We start from the raw sequence: 19,254 nt of genomic DNA, 5'->3' as shown, positions 1-19,254 counted from the left end.
AGAAGTTTCCCATTTATACATGGGCTAGTAATAGCCCTTCAGAATTTAAAACAGTGATTATTTTTCTGAGGTGTATCAAGTGGAATCTGAACTCTATTACTGATATCTTTCTGTAATATTTACAATGATCCAAAATATGACTCTTAATAACACAGTCAAGTGTCTGACAGGTATTTAGATGAGCTTTCCAAAATGTCAGCACAATTGATGAGGAGTATTACTGGAATGGTTGGTTTCTAAAAGAAAAGGATAAGCCATACTCCGGGAAATAAATTAGGGTGTTTTTTTTAATAATATCTATTTTGCAGGCAGATAGCCAGCTGTGAAAGCCTTGCATTGTAGAAACCTACTCATTGGATCTACTGGTGCCAGTTGTGGCACAAACTGTCAGTGGCAGAAAGCTTTTTCTAGTCTTTTCAAATTAGAAGTAAGCTAACCACATGTGATGCTTTTATTTGTTTGAAATGTCTACATTTTTATATATAGTAACTGAGAATGTTCTTTCAGTTGTAGCTAAGAATCTATTGTAAGCTTTCAAACACTGACGTCCAGTGCCATGGGGCATTAGTTCAATAGTTTAGTTATTGTTCTGAGAGAACAGTAGCTTTAAATGTCTGGTGCTTTTGCCTGATTAGATCCCACTACCCTCCCCCCACCACCTTTTTCCATTCTAAGAAAGTCCAAAACTTGCACTGATTGTTTTGCATTCCTAAATATTTTATGTTATTTAAAACAATACAAATATGGAGTGATTCCACAGGGCACACGATAAAATAGGACTGGATCTTGCACTTTTTATACTGTTAGTATGACTTTTATTATTTCCCTGGAATGGCTCTTTCCTTCCATTTCCCACTGGGGAAATATTTGGCTTAGCAAGGTTATGCATAGTTCTTGAATATTTTAATAATCTACACAAAACCCATTAGCTGACACAGTGGCAACTAATACTTGACAGACAGTAAGATAACAATTGTCTCAGAGACTGTGAGAGGCCAGAAGAATCTTAAACACTAATCTTGCAGGAAGGATGAAGAGTTGCCTTGAGCAGTGATGCAGCTCATTCAAATGCATGTCGATCTGTCTTGAAGAACTGGTGCTTCAGATCCCTAGTGTAATGAGCTCTAAATCAGATGCTGTTCTTGGCTACTAGGCAAGCTGCATCTGCAGACTATATCCTTTAACTCGTTTAAATATTTCTCACTTTGGAGGGAGCAGGTTAAGACAGATCCAGGGAAGGAATGCTGTGAACATATTCAGATTCTGTATCTTTTTTGGTGGACTAGTAGTCATGCCAGCGTAGCTGTGATCACCGAGTGGCAGATCAATCCCAAGCATCATGGGAGGTAACACAAGTCTGAAATCCTCTCCCATGTGTAATCAGCCAGTACTTTTGGTCCGTGCACTGGTGAAATTTCTTCCTGGAGGCTGGCAAGAGGAAATTAGACATGGGTTAGGGACTGTTTACTTTAACCAATTGCATGTTTTTGCCAGATGGAGAGAATTCTCTGTGTCTTACCCACAATGTCTCTGTCCTGCATCAAATTTGTAAGTGACCTCTAATGTTGGCAGCAACGCCATGGCTGAATTACACATCCAAGGTCAAGAACTAAATGCCAGCACCCTACTAATTCTTCCAGCTAAATAGACACCTGGAGAGCTAATGTACTGCTGTACTTACTGCTTCAGTTATATGTAGAAAATAAGCAGTAAAACTCTAGATAATTGGATATGGATGGCATTTGCTCATTATATGTTCACTGGATAATATGCATACATCAGAGACCTAATATTCACCCCAGCAAGAAAGCTTAGTTATAGGCAGGCTGAGCAAATGGAGCTTTTCAATTTAAATATGCAAATGAATTTCATACACACATGGACACTATTAGCAGATGGTCAGTAAGGAAGGCTGTGTACAGAGGAGGGAGTCTTTCCTTTTAATTTTATAAGAATCTGTTCCTGTGGATGTTCTTTCGTCCTGAGGAATAGCTTTTATTATCTGTAAATATCTTGTAAAATATGAGATTGCCATTCACAATAACCTGAGAGCATCATGCATGAAGTAGTGGATGAAGAATTTTCTCTGGGTGGAGAAAAAGAAAGTCAGAAAGAGAGAGTCAAATATTTTTATTGTCACCAAATTTTCAGAACACAATGTGGCACAAGTAACTTTAGTAGAAACACATTAGCCAGAGCTGATGATTCACACGAGATTGTTGAAAATTTTGAGATTTCTTAAGGAAGAAAAGAATTATTTAAAAATACTTATAAGAAGAAGAAATGGCATCAGCCAACTCTGAAATGGGAAGCAACCAGAGAATTGGTTAACACATCTTTAACCTTCTGCTCTAGATTTCATCTGCTGTATGCTAGTATTGAAGTGGTGGTGGATCACAGGAAAAGATAGTATAAGCAGAAAGGAGAGGAAAGCATGGTAGTATGAGCTGGCATTTCTGCTTAACCTCTGTCTCAATCTCATCACTGACTTCTTAGACACTGCCATATAATTGGCATATCCCCTTTTATTATCTCAAGAAATTGTCAGTGTGACAAAGTACATTACAGCATTTGTGAGAAACACCGACTAATAACGGCCTTCTGAATTTTTAAAGAGCTTTGTATGCTTTTCTGATCTTTGAGGACTCCTCAGTCCTAGTGAGGATCATGTCTTGACCCTCGGTAGCTCTGCAGAAAATAGTTGTTTCAAATAAATTTGACCACAATCTCTGCACACAATGCCAACTTTCAAAACTGAAGTATCTTGAACAAAAGCCCCAGCTGTCAGCCAGTCAAACTGATCACATGTGAAGCAATCATGGTGCTCTACCTCTTCTACCTGGCCACGGAAAGAAAGGGTCGCTGACCTGTTCTGGAAGGCAGCATTTGATGCTGGGCAGAATTTCTGCCACAACCCCATGCTCACAGATGGTGGGGAAGCAGAACAGCCAGAAACATGCATCAGCAAACAATCTGACCAACCCCAGTGCCCACCAAACCCTGTGTTCTTGTCTCAGGCACAGGTAGCAACTGGTGCTCAAGGACAAGCCTCAAGGACTCAGGGAAAGGCGCAGCAAAAAGATGCTAAATGAGTTTTCTCCCACACTGTGACCAGGAGAGGGAACTCAACCTTTCTGACTCCCATTTCTCTCTAGTTAGGTTTATGAGGAGTCTTGTCTCTTCTGTAATCTTGAGTATATTACTTTCTGTAGCCTTGTTTGGCCTCTCCAATTTATATGTCAATACTTTACTGATTACTGTCCACTGTCTGTCTGTGAGCAAGGTCAAAAAGGGAGAGACAAGTGCAAAAACAGTCCTCGTGGAAAACTGTTGACTTGTTTCATTACCTAGAAAATGTCATCCTTAACCTCCTGTGCTTAACTATTGGCATATATGATACAGCATGAGATTTACTAGCCTGGGCGTAAGAAGCATTTGGTTTTGTTAGTGCAGGAGTAATATTCCTATTTTCCATGCAACTATCAAATCTTTTCTCAGAATTTCCCTAAGAACTCTACTTGAATGAGGCATAAGCAAATAAGTGCTTCTTGATGGCAGATATTTTTTTCTTTTCTATATCCATCTGGAAAAAAGAAATGTCTCTATTCCCCTACAGGAAAATCTGATTGCAAAGGACTGTAAAATCACCTGACAGGTGTAATTTGGCCTGCTCCTCACAGTCCACAAAAGTTCTTCTCTTAGCTCAAGAGATGGAAGGCTGTACTCTGCCTGTCTGAAAGCACTCCCTTCACTACCCTGGTGATGTAATATCATAAACTGGGAAGCCTTGGGGGGTTTCATTTTGCACTTTACTTTGTGAAGTGCTGAGAAATATCCCTATGTCAGTCTTTTCAAGGCTTCTAACTGATCTTAAAACTGGCCACAGCTTGACCTGATTATGGTTTAGTTGTCCCAGAGCAGATACACTTAATATGTATCACCCACAATTAATATGTGGGTGAATATACAAGGAAAACAATGTCTTCAGCAGGGCTTTAGCACAAGGCTTCTGTCACTGACACTCGCCTTTGCCCTGTCATTTCACCCACTGTGATTAGAAATTCATCAAATATGTCTGGAGAATTTGCATGCTTAGCCTGCTTTGGAAAGGGGGGATTGTCTAGCTGTGAAAGGAGATTATGCAGCAATTTCCTCCTCAGCACAGCAAGACAATGAATCTGACTCTTCATTATAGAGGAAGGACGAGTAAGAATGGTTGCATTTCCTGTGCGGCAAGAGCAACATGAGCCGTGCTCCAGATTCCTTTGGGAATTTCCATGATCATGTCAATTTCAGACACAATGCATAAAGTTACTATAAGAAACTGTAGATGTTTAAATAGGATTGTTTGTGGGGAAGGAGAAGGGGAAAGGGATTGATCCACTAAACAATGTGTTTGATCTCAGCTAGAAAGACAGCTCTACAAAAGAAGACAGGCTTAAAATTAGTTACTTGAGTTTTATAACTCATGCATGAATTACTGACAGCAGCAATGTACTTTTCAGATGGCCCTAGCTTTTATTAAATATTCTCACATTCTCTCACCACTTATGAAAATATTTCCCTCCACTTAGAAAAATATTTTGCTGTGTTTTCATTATGTGAAAGGCTGTAAAGAAGTCTTGCAGTTACTTGTATATTTGCTAAATAAATGGAGAGAGGTCCCACAAAGCATCTGCCTCTTTCTCCTGCATTTTCACACTCATGTTCAGGGTAAACACAACTGGTGCTGCTGGTCAAACAGTCTTTCTTTCCCAGTCTTTAACAGATATACAATCCTGCTTAGATTTTTTCTAACATGAGGAAAGTTGTACATCTGCAAATGCAAAAAATTATCACAGGAACAACAGTCACAGTGACATATTTTCCTTCTCAAAAATACTGTCTAGGAATTGGATGTTAACAAGACACTGGTCAGAAGAAGAATTTCCTGAGCAGCCTTAGGCAGATACCTTAGGACTAGAATGAATGTAGACTGGGAATCCCAGACCAGCGGTTGGCTCCTGAGGGACCAACCCATGAATTCTGAAATGCATGTGCAGAAATCCCAATGGATGCCCAGGAAGACTTTTGATGCCTCAAAACTAAAATTATTTCTTGTGAGTATTAGTCCAAACAATTGCCAAAGGATGTTCCATGATCATGTGCTGAGTGGGAAGCCAGGCAGACAGCCAGCATGCTGAAGATTACTACAACGGAGATGGGAAGTTGTCTCCACGTCTGTCTATCTCCTAGATCCTGCCTTTGAGGAGCTTCCTCGAAGTTGTAAGGAAGGGAAAAAAAAAATAAAAAAGAAAGAAAAGCAAAGCATTAAACTGTGATCATCTAAATGCACCTACTATTTTTCTTTAAGAGTGTTCACCATGTGTCTTCTCTGTTCATTAAGTCTTCAAAAAAGCTTCAGTGACATTCACATCTCTGATGTAAAAAATGTATCATAATTTCCTGCAAAGTTGGAGACTTCTTCAGCAAGAGGAATGTGGAATTTCTTCCTAAAACAGTCTACCGTGCCAGTGTTGAAAGTGTGATCTCAGGAGAAAAGGAAGACTCTCAAGGGAGAGAAAAGGGCAGCCATGATAGGTTATTTTAAAATACAACCAAAAGCTTCTATTAACACGTTGGGTGAAGTCTATGATCGCAAAAGGATCTGAGCAGGATTCTGGTTTATCAAGGAACCTCTAGGGTAAGGAATGAAGGAATGGAGGGGAGACACATACAGTTGCAGGTGTGAGAAAGCAAATGATAATGCCCAAGACCACATGGTTGTATCTGCCTATTTATTAAGTTAGGCACTTAAGGTTCATTTTAAGTACCTGAGTACAAAATCTTTTTTTCTTTTTTCTTTTTTTTTTCTTTTTTCTTTTTTTTTTTTTTTTTTTTTTTTGACTGGCTTCCTTTTTTTTTTCCTCCCTCATAAAGGAAATGCAGTGACTGCACATGCCTTATTAAAAGATTGCTTGTTTGGCAGGTGGCCATAGAAGAATAATTCCTCTTATTGCTCAGTAAATCAAGTTACTGTCATTTTAAACACTCTAGCTGAATTTCTGATGAGCACATGAAAGAGTTAATTCTAACACTGTCATGGTACCACAGCATTAAAATAAGAGAAAATTTTAGGAACATAAATTGTATCCTCTCTCGTAGCATAAATTTGGAGCCTAAACAAAATACTTATAAAATTATGCCATTCTGTAAAAGTCTTGCAAAATATACAAGTAGAACTGTGAACTAGTAAAGTGCAAATAAAATACAAGCAGGGAAGTAGTCTCTTGAATTTGTAGGTATTTCAAATGCATTTTTAAAATTTTAAATAAACTTCTTATAATGTGAAATATTTTTTCATTTCAGTTAACACAACCTTTCTTATGTACGATAATAATCAGGCTATCCTGGACTGGATGGGCCTGTTGATTTAATTTGAAGTGGTGGGCTCCTTCTCTTGAAGGTTTTTTTTGTTGCTTTTGCAATTGAAAGCCTTTCTTTCCTAATAGGATTAGCACAAATAATTACCAAAGGATTTTTCTGTCATCTGTGCACTGTTCCCCACAGTGGTATTAAAAAGCCTGTCTGCAGTACTGAAATAGTCAATGGCCGTGGGTAGCTGGAAAGGTCATAGTTAACTGTTGCCACTCAAACTAGAGAAAGTCATCTACAAAGACAAGACTGTGGAGTTTTTTACTCTAATCTCCATTATGCCCAACTGTTCCCATTGTGGGAAAAATAAACATTTGGCCTGAAGCCACTAGGGAGGTTCTGTCAGACAGCAGGGTTAAGTGCAGGACTACAACCCAAATGGTAGGTGTCATGACAATCCTTTGCAGCGCTTGTTCAGTAACACACAAGTGATCTGGGATAACAAAGCTGTAACACTGCATGTGTGCCAAATTTCATGCTAGCTAGCCCTTTGGTTCTGAATGCAGACCAGAGGCCTCCACTCTGACCTATTGGGCAGGGAGTCTACTTGAGTTTTTTGTCAGATCCCTTAAATCCGTGAGATACATCAGCAGCCTGTGGGAGAAGCTTCTGACTCTTCAGCTTTAGGACAGCTCCTTTTTATAATTTTTATATTTTTGGCACTTTATCAAGAGCAGTTACAAATTTTGTACAAAGAAAGGAACACCTTGAGGAGGGGAAAAACAAATTGTGACTCAGGTTGAAACTGCACAAAGGCATCCTGCTGGGGAAGCAGGTCTGAATTAGTGTCTGTGACTTTAATCCGTGTATCTAATCTGTAACTTTACTGCTTGTTCAAGTCACACAGCTTTATTGCTTGTTCAAGTCACACAGCAGAAACCAAGTATGTTTCTGCTGTTCTAAGCCTTCATTTCAGGAGTTCTGGCTCTGTATCCATGTTCTGTGCCCCATGATATGTTGTACAGAGCAACAGAAAATGAAATCTGAAAGGCATTTCTTTAGCATTAATGTACAGATACCAGTTTGAGAGGTGCATGTCTGTAATCATAGGTCACTATTTGGTGTGCCAGGAAATGAGCACTTCTGGCCTGACCTGTCCCATATTCCTTGAAATCACAGGACATATATGCATACTTTTTCCAGCTTGCTGTGAATACTGTTGTTTTGTTAGGAAAAGGGCATCGTAAAGGTCTTTATTTGAGGTGCTTCATCTCATGGGGTACTATCTGTACCTGTTTCCTCTCTGCCCAGCCTCTGTAGACTTCTAGCTTGTGTAATTGCTTTTGAACATAATCCCATCCATAGATCAAAGAAAATGCACAACCTTATTGTTGCAACTTAATTTTTCCTGGACTAACTCTTACAGTTGTCCTTTGTTGTCCATCTCAATGGTAGATTCAGATGCATCATGCCTTCCAACTTCTGTGCTTTTCCAAATAGCTGATATTATTTAGCCTCTTCAGTTGAAACTCTTGGAAACTGTCTCATTATCTAATGCATCGGCAAGCTGATGTTGCCAGTAGCTATAACTTACCTCTACACTGGTAAGCAGTAAACCTGAATTTTCTGTCTGCTGCAGCCGCATTAATAATGCATAATGTTTCCTGTAATTACATACATGCACAGAGATTACTTTTTTTTTTTTTTTTTTGTTAGAGGAGGAAAGAAGATGGAGGTGGGGGTGAAAGGTGGTGGAAACAGATACAAGTAATTATTAATGCTGATGAGACCCAGCTGCATAGGTTTTTAATTAGCCCTTGTCTAACCCTAATAGTCACTGTTGGGATAATACTAGCACTTCTTAAGCAGGCTAGTTTAGAAAGGGAAGTGTATTGTCTGCTCACACCTGCACTGTGTAGTGTTACTAGCACATACTCAGCAATGCAGGCCAAAACGATATAATTCTTTTCAGTTCACTTGAATTTTAGTCATATTGTATTCTTCAAGGCAGTCTCGAGGAGTGAACTCTATGCAGCTGCGCAGGGCTGCTTTCCTGATGAAACCATGAACTGATACCTGATGAAGGAAAGGAATGCAGTATACCAAATTTCACATATCTTTAAAGTGTTAGTAACAAGAGAATGTTACTAATATTCAGAGGATCATTTCAAATTCATCTGTGAAGCAGGAGCACAATCTCTCCTCTTCAGAGCAAAAGGAGTTTGAAATTCAAGACCCCCTGTCATTTCATTCTTTAACTAAGCTGAAGGCTTCTGGAATACGTAGAAATGTTTTGCCCATGAATGGGTGCCAGCCTGATCCATCCTTGGGAGCTTGATCTTTGTCCTGTGGAGCTAGTGCCTTTAGAATGGAATCTATTTTGGTCACATCCTCGTTTTCTCCTCTGGCATGTGCAAAGTTGTTAAAATGTTGTTCTTTTGTTGGAAACCTGAAGAAAGGACAAAGGATTTAGTGTGAAATTAGAAACACTGAGAGGTTTTTCTGGCCTTTGGCAGCTTTTAATTTAATTGGAGTTAAGCAACAGTTAAGCAATATGCAGACTTAAAGCAAGAACAAAGCATCTCTCAAATGAAATAATGTATTGGATCCTCACTATTTCCATAGCTGAGTAGGACGAAATCTTGTTCACACTGGCAAAATATTTGACCCCATCATTGCAGAAGCAAATTTCTGAAGGAAAGGGAAAGTTTTATAAGGTCTGACTTCAAAGCATGGCCCTGGTCAGAAAGGGATTTAGGGACTCTATTTAATTTAATTTATGTGCATATAGGCCAAAGACACAAAGTGCCTTTTTCTTTTTCTTGTAGCCCTGTAGACTTCACTTCTCCACTTTGCAGCCACTATTCTCCACAGGCATAACATACCTACAATGGTGTATATGAGGACAGCTCTATTTTATTTGACTTTCTCTCTGGATGCTAATATGGATAAGCTTGGCTGGGAACACAGAATACAGGATGACCTTAGCCCTGCCTCTCTGGACCAACTTTTCAAATAATCTTTCAGAGTAAATGCATTTATTCCTTAGACACCGTCAAGAAGAAGGAGAGGCTGTCCACTCCGTTCTGTTTTTGAAGTCTCACTGCTACTCTGTAGCCTCTGCAGTGAAACACAGGCACACATAATGCACCCCCAGTGGACATGACCTGCAGTGTGAATGCAGGAAATGCTGCAGGAATAATGAATCCTTCAAATGAAATTATAGTTACAAACTCATTCTGATACATATGTATACATGTATCAGCTCTGTCACTGCCTCTGATGCTCCATTTCTAGGTTGTTCGATGTCCTGCAGAAGGGGATGTTTCCAAAGCTGCATTACAGGACTTGTATCACCCAGTACAAGTATTGCCCATACTGCCCAGTGCTGTTGCATATCCATGTGTTAAGTATGAACAAGTTGTAATAAATCCGTTTTGCCCTGGTGTAGGGGTCTGCTCAGTGTCTGGAGCAGCACAGAGTCTGCTCTGTAGCTTTGAACCTGCATTAGGCAAATGAACATTTCTTTAAGGTTTCAGAGTTTCTTCTTTTCCAGTTTCCTCTCTTGCTCTTGAAAAGACTCTGCCTGATGCACAAATATTGAAGTCCCGTATGTGAGAAAAGTTAACTGCCTTAAATCAGTTGATTTCTGGAAGATGAGAGTTTTGCTCTTCTGCTAGACCACACAGAGCACCAAAAAAAGAGCCTAGGCGCAGAAGTGATAAAGATGTGACACGTTAGGCTTTGCATTTAAAACTTGGCTATGGAATAAAAGCATATTTGGTAAGACTACTCAAAACTCGTTACTAAACAAGAAATATCCTTCGTTATACTTATTTGAAAAAGTCTCAATTTGCTGGAAACTGACAGTTTCAGCCAATTTCAGCGGAGTCATTCATGCCTTCTATGGCCTTCTGAATGCACTAAGAAAGCATATTAAATATTAAATGGTACTAGGTACTAAGATTCTGAGGCATGGTGAGAGCTGTTGCTTTTGTTATTGCTGCACTGAATTTTTGCACTTAAAAATATCTTGTTGATTATCTGTTTCAAACAGTGGACATATCAATTCTGCTAACTTGTGCATAATCAGGCAACATATAAACATGACCAGAACTGAACCTTACAAGTGTAATTGATAAGGTGGATTCATTTCATTATTTAGACGTATTTGTAGAAAGTTGATAAGCAAACCAGCTCTTGACATGAAATCATAATATTTTGTGCAAGCAGAATTCTGAAATTTGGAGATTCCTGCAGTATAACTTTACTGTAAGATGTACTTTAAAAGTCCAAGCCACAAATATGTTCATGTCCTATCATTGATACATGTTTATTTAATGATACAGAAATTCCTCCATGCAGTAGGCTGGCTCCATGCCTTTGACTTCTTTTTGCTTTTCTAATAGCAAAACTATTGAATACACATATAGTAATGAGTTACTCTATTAAAAACTCCATGAGCAGTTAGAATTTTAAAAAGTGAAATAAAGTACGGTGCCTTAAGATTTAAACAGCAGCTGTTGAGAATATGTGCAGGTACAAAAATAATTCTATTTATTCAAACAAAACAACAACAACAAAAACAAAAGGTGCAGTAAGTACAGTCAAGATGTTTCAGAGTGATGTGTATCCTGTTGGGATCTTCTACATGCCTCTGCCTAAATTAAGCCCAGATTCAGGAAGCGCTTTGGGTCATGGTTTCACTCTGTGAAGTCTTTTTTGAGAAGACAAGATCAAGACTTCAGGCCTCTGGAGCATGGTCCTATTCTCTTTCTTCCAGCCTAGGAGGTGTATAGGTATTTACTGGACCAGCATGAGAATTAGGGCTGAACAATGTTAGTGCATTAGTGCAAGTGACAGAACAGAAGGAGCAAAAAGAAAGGAGAGGCAAGGAAAAGGATGATATTTCCACCCAAACTGTTCATCATGAAACCACTGCACTATGCTCCAAAAATGCCTTCTCAGTTCCTGATTAGGCTCTGATTCAAAAAGGCACTTAGATATATGATGTGGCCCATCTCTAATCAGGAAGGCATTTCACCACCTTGTTTAACTAGATGCACATTTAAGTATTTTATTAACTGTGTCAGTGAGGAGGGGGTAATGCCTTGATTCAGGGTTTTCAGGACCTTGAATCGAATTATCATTGTCCAGTGACTCTGCCAGCAGTTGGAGCACTGTAAATACAAAGGCTGACAGCACAAAATCCTGCATAGCTGAGCCTGTGCAAAATAGCAGTGTGTGCAATTGCAACTGTCCTATGAATACCATGAGGAATTTTTTCTGTCTGAATAAAGTGGTTCAAAAGCAGGAGGGCAGTACTGAGGTAGGTGGGAGTGAATGACCAAGCCTGGGCCCTGAGACTTCGCTGCTGCTCCAGCTCACTGCCACAGTGGGAAAATAAATAATCACAACGGCCCCAGCAGGTTTACTGGAGATGCCAGTGACAGAGTGAAGAAATCAGATCTGGGAAAAAAAGCAATTCCCAAACAAACAAATTTAAAAAACATCTGAATTGCACATGGACTTTCTCTGTCTTGTTCTGCCCTCAGGCAAAAGAGCCTAGCAGAGTGCATTACTTGTCTTTGCACCTCTTAAATGTTCCTTTACCACATGGTCGAGATAATTACCTTTAGCCTGAACAGTGGTGGGGCCCATCCCCCGTTTTGTGACTTAGCAGAGGCTGGGGAAGTGAGTCAGTGCCATTGATGAAAAACCCTCACATTCATGGTTTCATGTCCTATTTCTGTGTCTAGCTCTGCTTTAGAATAGGATGAAAGAAACTCAGTGTCTTACATTTCACTTGAAGATGAAAAGACTCAGAACACTTTTTTTGTTCCCCTGAAATAACAGCCCATTTTATGGCAGTTTTCAGTTTCAGTTGCTGGCTGTAGCTATTTAAAGTATAAACTTTTCTTAGAACAATCGTTGTTGTGTTGTTTTTTTTCAAATCACTGTCTCTGCAAGACGCAACTATTGGACTTACAGCATGTAAATGCTTGGTGTAAATGTGTTCATGTGATGCCAATACAGAAAATACTGCTACAGAGGCAACATGAGCTCTCCCAAACATTTTCAGAATCACTGCTGTTTGTTTGTGTACTGTACGTCAGACATTTCCAAGTAACATACTAGTGTGAGGACCTGTTTCTGACACACCAACATCCAATGTAGTTGGTTTGCCTTGAGGATACAAAGAGGGTTAGAATAGCTTCCTCATGTCCCATCTTTTATGTTGTCTGAGAGTAGGGGGTCTTCCCACAGCAATCCTTTATACCAACCAAATCAAGCAAATACTAATGATTCTGCTGACATTGACACATTTAGTCTCATGTCTATGCCTGAATATGTGCTTATTTTTATTGTTCATCTTCTTTTGCTTTTTCTTAGAGATCTCCTCACTCATATATGGCTACAAATGGGCAGAGGGTTTAAAACCAATAAAAGGGAAGAAGGTGATGGAAATGGGCAGAAGCATAAAAGCAGCACTATCATCTATGTTATATCTGCTTTACATCAGGTGAAAAATACGGTGTCTGCGTGCAAGTGACAGTTTGTCCCCTTTTAACATTTCGAGTTCAGTGACAGGACCAGTATAGAGGCAAAATGAAGTTTTCTCTTTGTGCCATTTGAGCTGAGAGATGAGGTTCCTAGTAAGGGCTTTTGGAAGGACTCAAAGAATGCTGGCATCAGTCCAAGGGAAATGGATTATGGAAGGGAGATTGGTGAAACACTGAAAGGATGAATAAATGAATTATTTTCTACCATGTGTGGTGGCCCCTCCTCCCACACCATGACTGCTGGCAGTGATGTCGCTCATTGGGCCTGATCACTTGCTTTGGGTCACTCCTCCATCTTTATATAGTGCACTTATTTAATTTGAAGAAAGTGCAATCAATAAAAAGCGATCCTTTTATCTTCCTCATCAATCTCTTCTTAATGAACATGCACTTTTTTTTTCTTCTTAGATTCTTAGTTACAATGCTTTTAATTTCTCAGTGTATGGTAGAAAAAGGGGTGCAATCAAACACGATGGAGCAGTTGGTGCTGCATGTTGCTGCTTGCTTCTTACTGAAGAATGGGCATGTTCTTAAAGGAAACCTGTCAGGCGGGGGGGGGTGCATATCACTTGTCCTATATTGATGTATGGTCCTCTGAGTATTCTTTCTTAAGCTGTTACACAGCAGAGCCATGAATAACCACTTGTGAAGAGGTATTTTAATTTCCTAATGTCCCAGCAGTTGCAAGATGGTAGATAATTCTTAGGAATCTTTTTGTGGACTATTGAGACTGTATTTGAAGGACATAGATATTTGAAATCCAATGGTTTCCACGAGAATGACTCATCAAGCTTACTTTCCAGAACTTTCAGCAGGTTTGGGTCTTATTATGGTATGACTGAAGGGTCAGCTGAGTTAAATGGTACTTGTGCTCTATTTGGAAGGTTGATGTTGGTCATAATCACACATCTATTCACATCCTTGTGGCTGGCCAGAGAAAATAGTCCTCTGCCGTTTGAAGTCCACCTCCTTTTAGCACCTATAAAACTGGTGTTTTGTGCTATTTCCTTGAGCCTTTTGGGAGTGAAACTTTGCAAAAAAAACCCACTTGATTCTTTGCAAAAACACTCCATGAAATAAAATTACAGTTTTCTAAGGCTCTTAGTTTCAACCTGTTATTTGGCAGGAGCCCAAATCTCAGTCATAGATCAGCTTCATTAGTGTAGAGTCAAACTGCATTTTCCTCTAAGCCAAAGAGACCCAAGCTATGTGGGAATCAGGAATAAAGCTTTGCACATGAAGCTAACTTTATTGAAACAGGCAAGTAATTTCCTTCCTTATCCTGCTGTATATACCACCAATGGGCTACCCCAGTAAAACTTCATTACCTTCAAGGTCATGCCCCCATTTGATTTTCCAGGCCTCCCTTCCAATTTCCAGGCCTCCCTTCCAATGAGCCAGTTGCTGACTTCCCAGCCTCTCATCTCCTTCAGCCTGGCAGAGTCTGTGTTTAAGCACAGCATGCAACTGCTAGTGTGTCACTACAGAAATGTAAAAAGCTCAAGCCTGCAGGATAAAGTATTTCTGCATTGCTTTGGGGGCAAGAGGAACAGGAAGGGCCCCTGAAGTCAGTGATCTGTTCCTTCAGTTTATAGTTTTATCTTCAGACCCGAAGTGAGAGATCATCATCAATGAGCTTTTACTACAGCCTCGAGAGCTGACTCAGAAAATAATGTGCTCCCGTACCACCCCGACGTGGTAGAGCGCACGGGGCTTTTTTGGTCCGAATGGTCCCGGGAGGAAGCAGCCCGTAAGGTATAGGATTGCAGCATGGCGGGCAGGCTGTGTTCTGGCCCTGGCTTTGGCCACCTGTGGAGCGGGGCCAGGGAAGCTGGCTGGGCGATGATTCAGCGCCTCCTTTCTCCCTTCTCGTCGGGGAATAGAGGGAGCCGCCAGGCACCCCGAAGGCGGAGACAGAGCGCCGGGTGCCGCCCCGCTCTCCGGGTGCCGCAGGCCCCGTAGCCCCTGCGGAGCTGGGGCGCTGGAGCAGCTCTGCAGGCTTCCCTGCGGAGGGGAGGAGGGGGAGGAGGTCTGGGCTCAGCCGGCTGCGTGATGCTGAGGCAGGCAGGCAGCGCGCCAGGGCTGGAGGTGCGGCGGGGGAAGGGACCCGCAGCGGAGGAGGGCACTGCAGCCTGGCCGGGAGCCAGGGACCGCGGGCACGCTGCGGCCGCGGAGCCGGCGGGGGTGTGCGGGTCTGCCTGCCTGCCTGCCTGCCGGGAGGTGCTGCTGCGGGCGGGCTGGGCCTGCCGGTGGAGGAGAAAAAGGCGGGGAGAGATGCTCTCCAGCCTCAGTTTAGCCAGCCGGGCTGGGGCAGGAGCCGTTTGGAAGAGCCCATTCCCGGTCCGTGCGAGCTGACGGCTCCTGGCGGCAGCAGGGTGTGGAAGGGGGCGATGCCCCCGCATGCAGAGGACCCCCTGAATGCGTCCCCCCTGCGGGTAGCCCGCCATCCCTCTGTCCAGCTGTGCAGTGTTTTGTGTGTTCGGTTTAACTTCGTGGCAACCCTTATACGGAAGATGCAAGGTCTCCACGTTCGTTTCTGTTCAGCCCCGCACCAGGAAGATGTGAGCAAAGCAGAAATATGATTTAAAGGAGGGCAGATAAGTGTAGATAGGATGGAGGGTCACAAAGATTACTGGAGATTGAACGCAGGCAGTTTGCCAGGGAGACCAGTGCAGGAAATATGTGGACAGGACTGGGGATTAAACACAGACTCGGAGAAGTGTCAGCAGGGAAAATTCTCTTACTGGAAATAGGAAGGTTGAAAAATTAGACATGGATAAAGAAGGAAAGGAATTTTAAAAAATTTCTGCCAAGCACTCAGATGCTGTAGTATCTCATCTGTGCAATGAATAGAATATTCCCAGCTGGTTGTCAACTTGCACTCCACTTTGAAGAGTGATGCTGTAGCTTCACAGTTGAGGAACAACTTGGGTGTGTGAAAGTGTGTCTGGTTTTCCCAGATTTATCAGTTGATCGAATGAAAGGTGCATCCTTTCTCTCGAAACGGTGCTTACTTGTAGCCACAGACCACTGCACCTGTCACGGCAGTGCTACTTTTTGTTACCCTTTCTACAGAGGTTGTGTTGTCAGTGCTGTTTGAAATAGGTTTTGAGATGCTCTAGAGAGACTGCACTGATGCAGGATATTACCAGCAAAAGGGAACATGTGCTTTGTAATAAGAGAAGCCATGTATGTAAATATGCAGTGCAAGCTGTTCGTTCTGTCTGAGGCTGCTGATCACATCATTAACCTAAGGACCAGACACTTCAGTGGTAATGTAGGCTAGATTGTAAGATGATTTATCTTTTTACATTCCTTCAGAGAGTGTTATCACTAGTTATCACTAGCTGTACTTTAAGGTAAATGCTCTAAGCACTTGATTGTAGTAGCATTGTGATTACTTCAGTGGGCTACAGCCGCCTCACAGGAAGCTTTGTGATCAGACATCCATCAATTAGTCCTTGACATGACGGTCGTAAAAACACTATGGGATTCATTCAGATTTTGATAAATCTTTTCCATGTGAATGTTACTAATGTTCCCATGGAAGGAGGGGTGAGATGGGAGTAGAGTTGGAGGCAGAAAGAGAACATGGATAGAATCAGATGCCTCTTTTGACACACCAAAAATAGATAACTACAAAGGAATTTACCTTTCATGTGCCTAAACAAGACACCAACAAAAATTAGTTCAGAGCAATTTTTAGCACTTGATTCTTTGTCTCCTTATGCATCCTGCAGCCATTCATACTATGGAGAAAGGGGGATTCTCACCAGCAAAACTTCAATGCAAATCTTTCATTAAGTTCAAGGACCTGGAAATTGTATTATAAGTGCCTTGCCTTTCATACACATCTTTATTGTTGCACAGGTGTATTTTTCTGTAAGAGACAAAAGAGACTGGGAATAGATCTGATTCTAGTCTTACTTTCATTATGTTAGCTGGACTGTTGATTTACCCCTGTATTATACTGCATTGGTGGCAATGGTAGTGCTACATATTAGTGACAGTGAGAAATGCCAGCCAAATTTAATGAAGTGTAAGCCTTTAATTAATAATAATGATAAATAATAAAAGAGTTTATTTTTTTAATTTTTTTTTAGTCTAAGGTGAGTGAGGATCTATTCTGGCAATATGTGAGCTCTTGAAAAATGCATTCAGGAACTGATTTTAGTGTGAAGTCTGGGGCTTTTTGTGTTTGGAAAAGGGTCTGGAAAGGAGGTTGGAAAATGGAATTTTAAAAAAGCAAACCTCTTTGCAATAGCTTGAATGAAATTTATCAGAGATGGGAATGGCTTGGGGTTTTTTATTTCCTCTGCTTGATCTAAGATACATTCCAGCCTTATTCCTAGGAAATAAAACTTACTCAGGAGCTTGGAAAGAAAAGCTGTCTCTAGGTGTTAGGCAGGGAGAAACTGCTTCTGGAAAGAGGTCTTCCCCCTGGGAGAGATCGAATATCAGCCTAAGCAAGCCCAGTCCAACCCAAAGAGCTCCAACCGACACCCAGTCCTTGCTGGAGGACTTTGCCATGGATGGCCGCTGCTGCCTCTGACCACGCTTTGCCTGGAGAGAGGGAGTGGGTGGGTGAGCAACTCCTGTCCGCTCCCTCCCTTTGATTTGATGGCCTTTATTCCTCCTAATTGGATAAAATAGGAAGTCACTGACAGTCCTGCGTTGCTGGGTGTACTGATTTCACTCAGAGCAGCCCTGCAGAGTGCGGGGGGTGGGGTAGGGGAGGAAGGAGCGAGTCTGTACATCAGGGAAACAGGCTGCGAGGGGGCTGGGGGAGCGGGGCGGGCGGGGGGGGGAACGGAGGAAAGTGAATGAGCGCTCAAGGGGGACAAAGAGGGAGGGGAGATAAAGGGAGTTACCACCGTCTTGGCATCGCTCTTGCTTTCAAACCTCTCTGTAATGATATTGTTTGCAGTGATGCTCAGACAGCGAGCACCTGCTGCTCTGTAATGATTCAGCCTCTTTCAGCCGCCGCTGTAACACGACAGGATGCTGCTGCTACTGTCACTTCTGCCGTTGCCGCTGTTGTTAGAGATTTTGCTTTTGCTCCTTCTACCGCATGACAATTGTTTTCCTCGTCTGAGCAGATACCAGCCTCAGATGCTCAAGGTGAGAGTCTTGCCTTTCGCTCTGGGCTACTGGTTTACTTAATCTGGTCAGTTTGTTCAGTGTTTGTGGTTTTCTTTATCTCATGAACCCTCCTTATCCCTATTTTGTTTTGTTGTGCTTGCTTTTGGGGGAATGTTTCTTCCCCCCTGCAGAAGAGCTGGAATTGCTTGAGAGGCATTTAAGGAATTATAAAAGTGTCTAGCAAACAGGAGCTCAGTAATTGCAAAGCTATTCTCAGTTCAGAGAAGCAGAGACAGTGACAGAGGGCTTGGGGGCACAGGGACTGGGGGGGATCTAATTTTTCCTGTGCATTACTCCTCTCTCAGTTTGGATGATGTTGCTGAGCTTCGACCTTTTATTGACTCCCACTCTGTGATTTTTGCGGAGCACTGTGACTATTACTACCATCTCTTTTTGTCTGTGTCTCACAGTAATGGACTGTGATAGAGTTAAGGCCTTTTGGAGGTGAGCTGTTTGAGAGCTGATGCTTAAACATGTCTGAAGTAGCTGCCGACACTTTCCCCAGCCCCTCAGCTCAGCTGAGCCCTGATGCGTCCCTCAACGGGCTCCCGGATGAGGAGAACATGCCGGGGACCCAAAGAGAGGACAGGAGGGTCCAGGGGATAGCAGGCCTTGCCGCAACCTGCTGTGTGTGCCTGGAGGCAGAGCGACTGAAGGGCTGCCTCAACTCTGAAAAGATCTGCATCGCCCCTATCTTGGCTTGCCTGCTTAGCCTTTGCCTCTGCATTGCTGGTCTCAAGTGGGTCTTTGTGGACAAGATTTTTGAGTATGACTCTCCTACCCACCTTGACCCTGGGAGGATAGGACAAGACCCAAAGAGTGCTGTGGATCCTACAGCTCTGTCTGCCTGGGTGCCTTCGGAGGTGTATGCCTCACCCTTCCTCGTACCTAGCCCCAAGAGCCAGGCTGAAGTGACAGTGCACAGTGACAGCTCACTTGTACCCTCCAAACCGTTCCTCCAGCCTTCTCTATATAACCGCATCCTAGATGTTGGGTTGTTGTCCTCTGCCGCACCTTCGCTGTCACCACCCGCCCTGGAGCCTACCACAGCATCTCAGGCACAAGCAACAGAAACCAATCTCCAAACTACTCCAAAACTTTGTAAGTAAAAGCTATGTGTTTCTTTGGGGTTTTTTTACCTTTCACATTAAAAAAAAAAAAAAAAAAGGCACTTAACTGTTCTGTGACTGTCTAC

The 19,254-nt window shown here is 42.1% G+C and overlaps 2 protein-coding genes across 14 annotated transcripts in view; both read left to right on the top strand.

Moving 5' to 3' along the window:
- Positions 1-19,254, top strand: part of NRG1 (neuregulin 1) — a 452,794-nt gene that overhangs the window by 333,948 nt on the left and 99,592 nt on the right. For 3 of the 13 annotated variants that reach the window (XM_054652414.2, XM_077172299.1, XM_054652413.2), the window contains exons 1-2: positions 17,908-18,038; positions 18,470-19,160. The exons of 8 other annotated variants lie outside the window; for them this stretch is intronic. In XM_054652414.2, the coding sequence (XP_054508389.1) occupies positions 18,533-19,160 (628 nt within the window). In that variant the 5' untranslated portion in view covers positions 17,908-18,038; positions 18,470-18,532. Of the gene's footprint in view, positions 1-17,907; positions 18,039-18,469; positions 19,161-19,254 lie in introns of those variants that run through there. 2 more of the 13 variants (XM_077172298.1, XM_077172307.1) reach the window with 2 other exon arrangements.
- Positions 17,919-18,320, top strand: LOC129132908 (uncharacterized). Its single transcript, XM_054652417.2, has one exon. It carries the CDS (start codon positions 17,919-17,921, stop codon positions 18,078-18,080), a length of 162 nt encoding a protein of 53 aa, XP_054508392.1. The 3' UTR covers positions 18,081-18,320.

This window comes from Agelaius phoeniceus, chromosome Z (genome assembly GCF_051311805.1).
Source record: "Agelaius phoeniceus isolate bAgePho1 chromosome Z, bAgePho1.hap1, whole genome shotgun sequence".
Lineage (NCBI taxonomy): Eukaryota > Metazoa > Chordata > Aves > Passeriformes > Icteridae > Agelaius > Agelaius phoeniceus.
The sequence above is the reverse complement of the archived record's forward strand: the minus strand, read 5'-3'. Positions and strand labels throughout refer to the sequence as shown.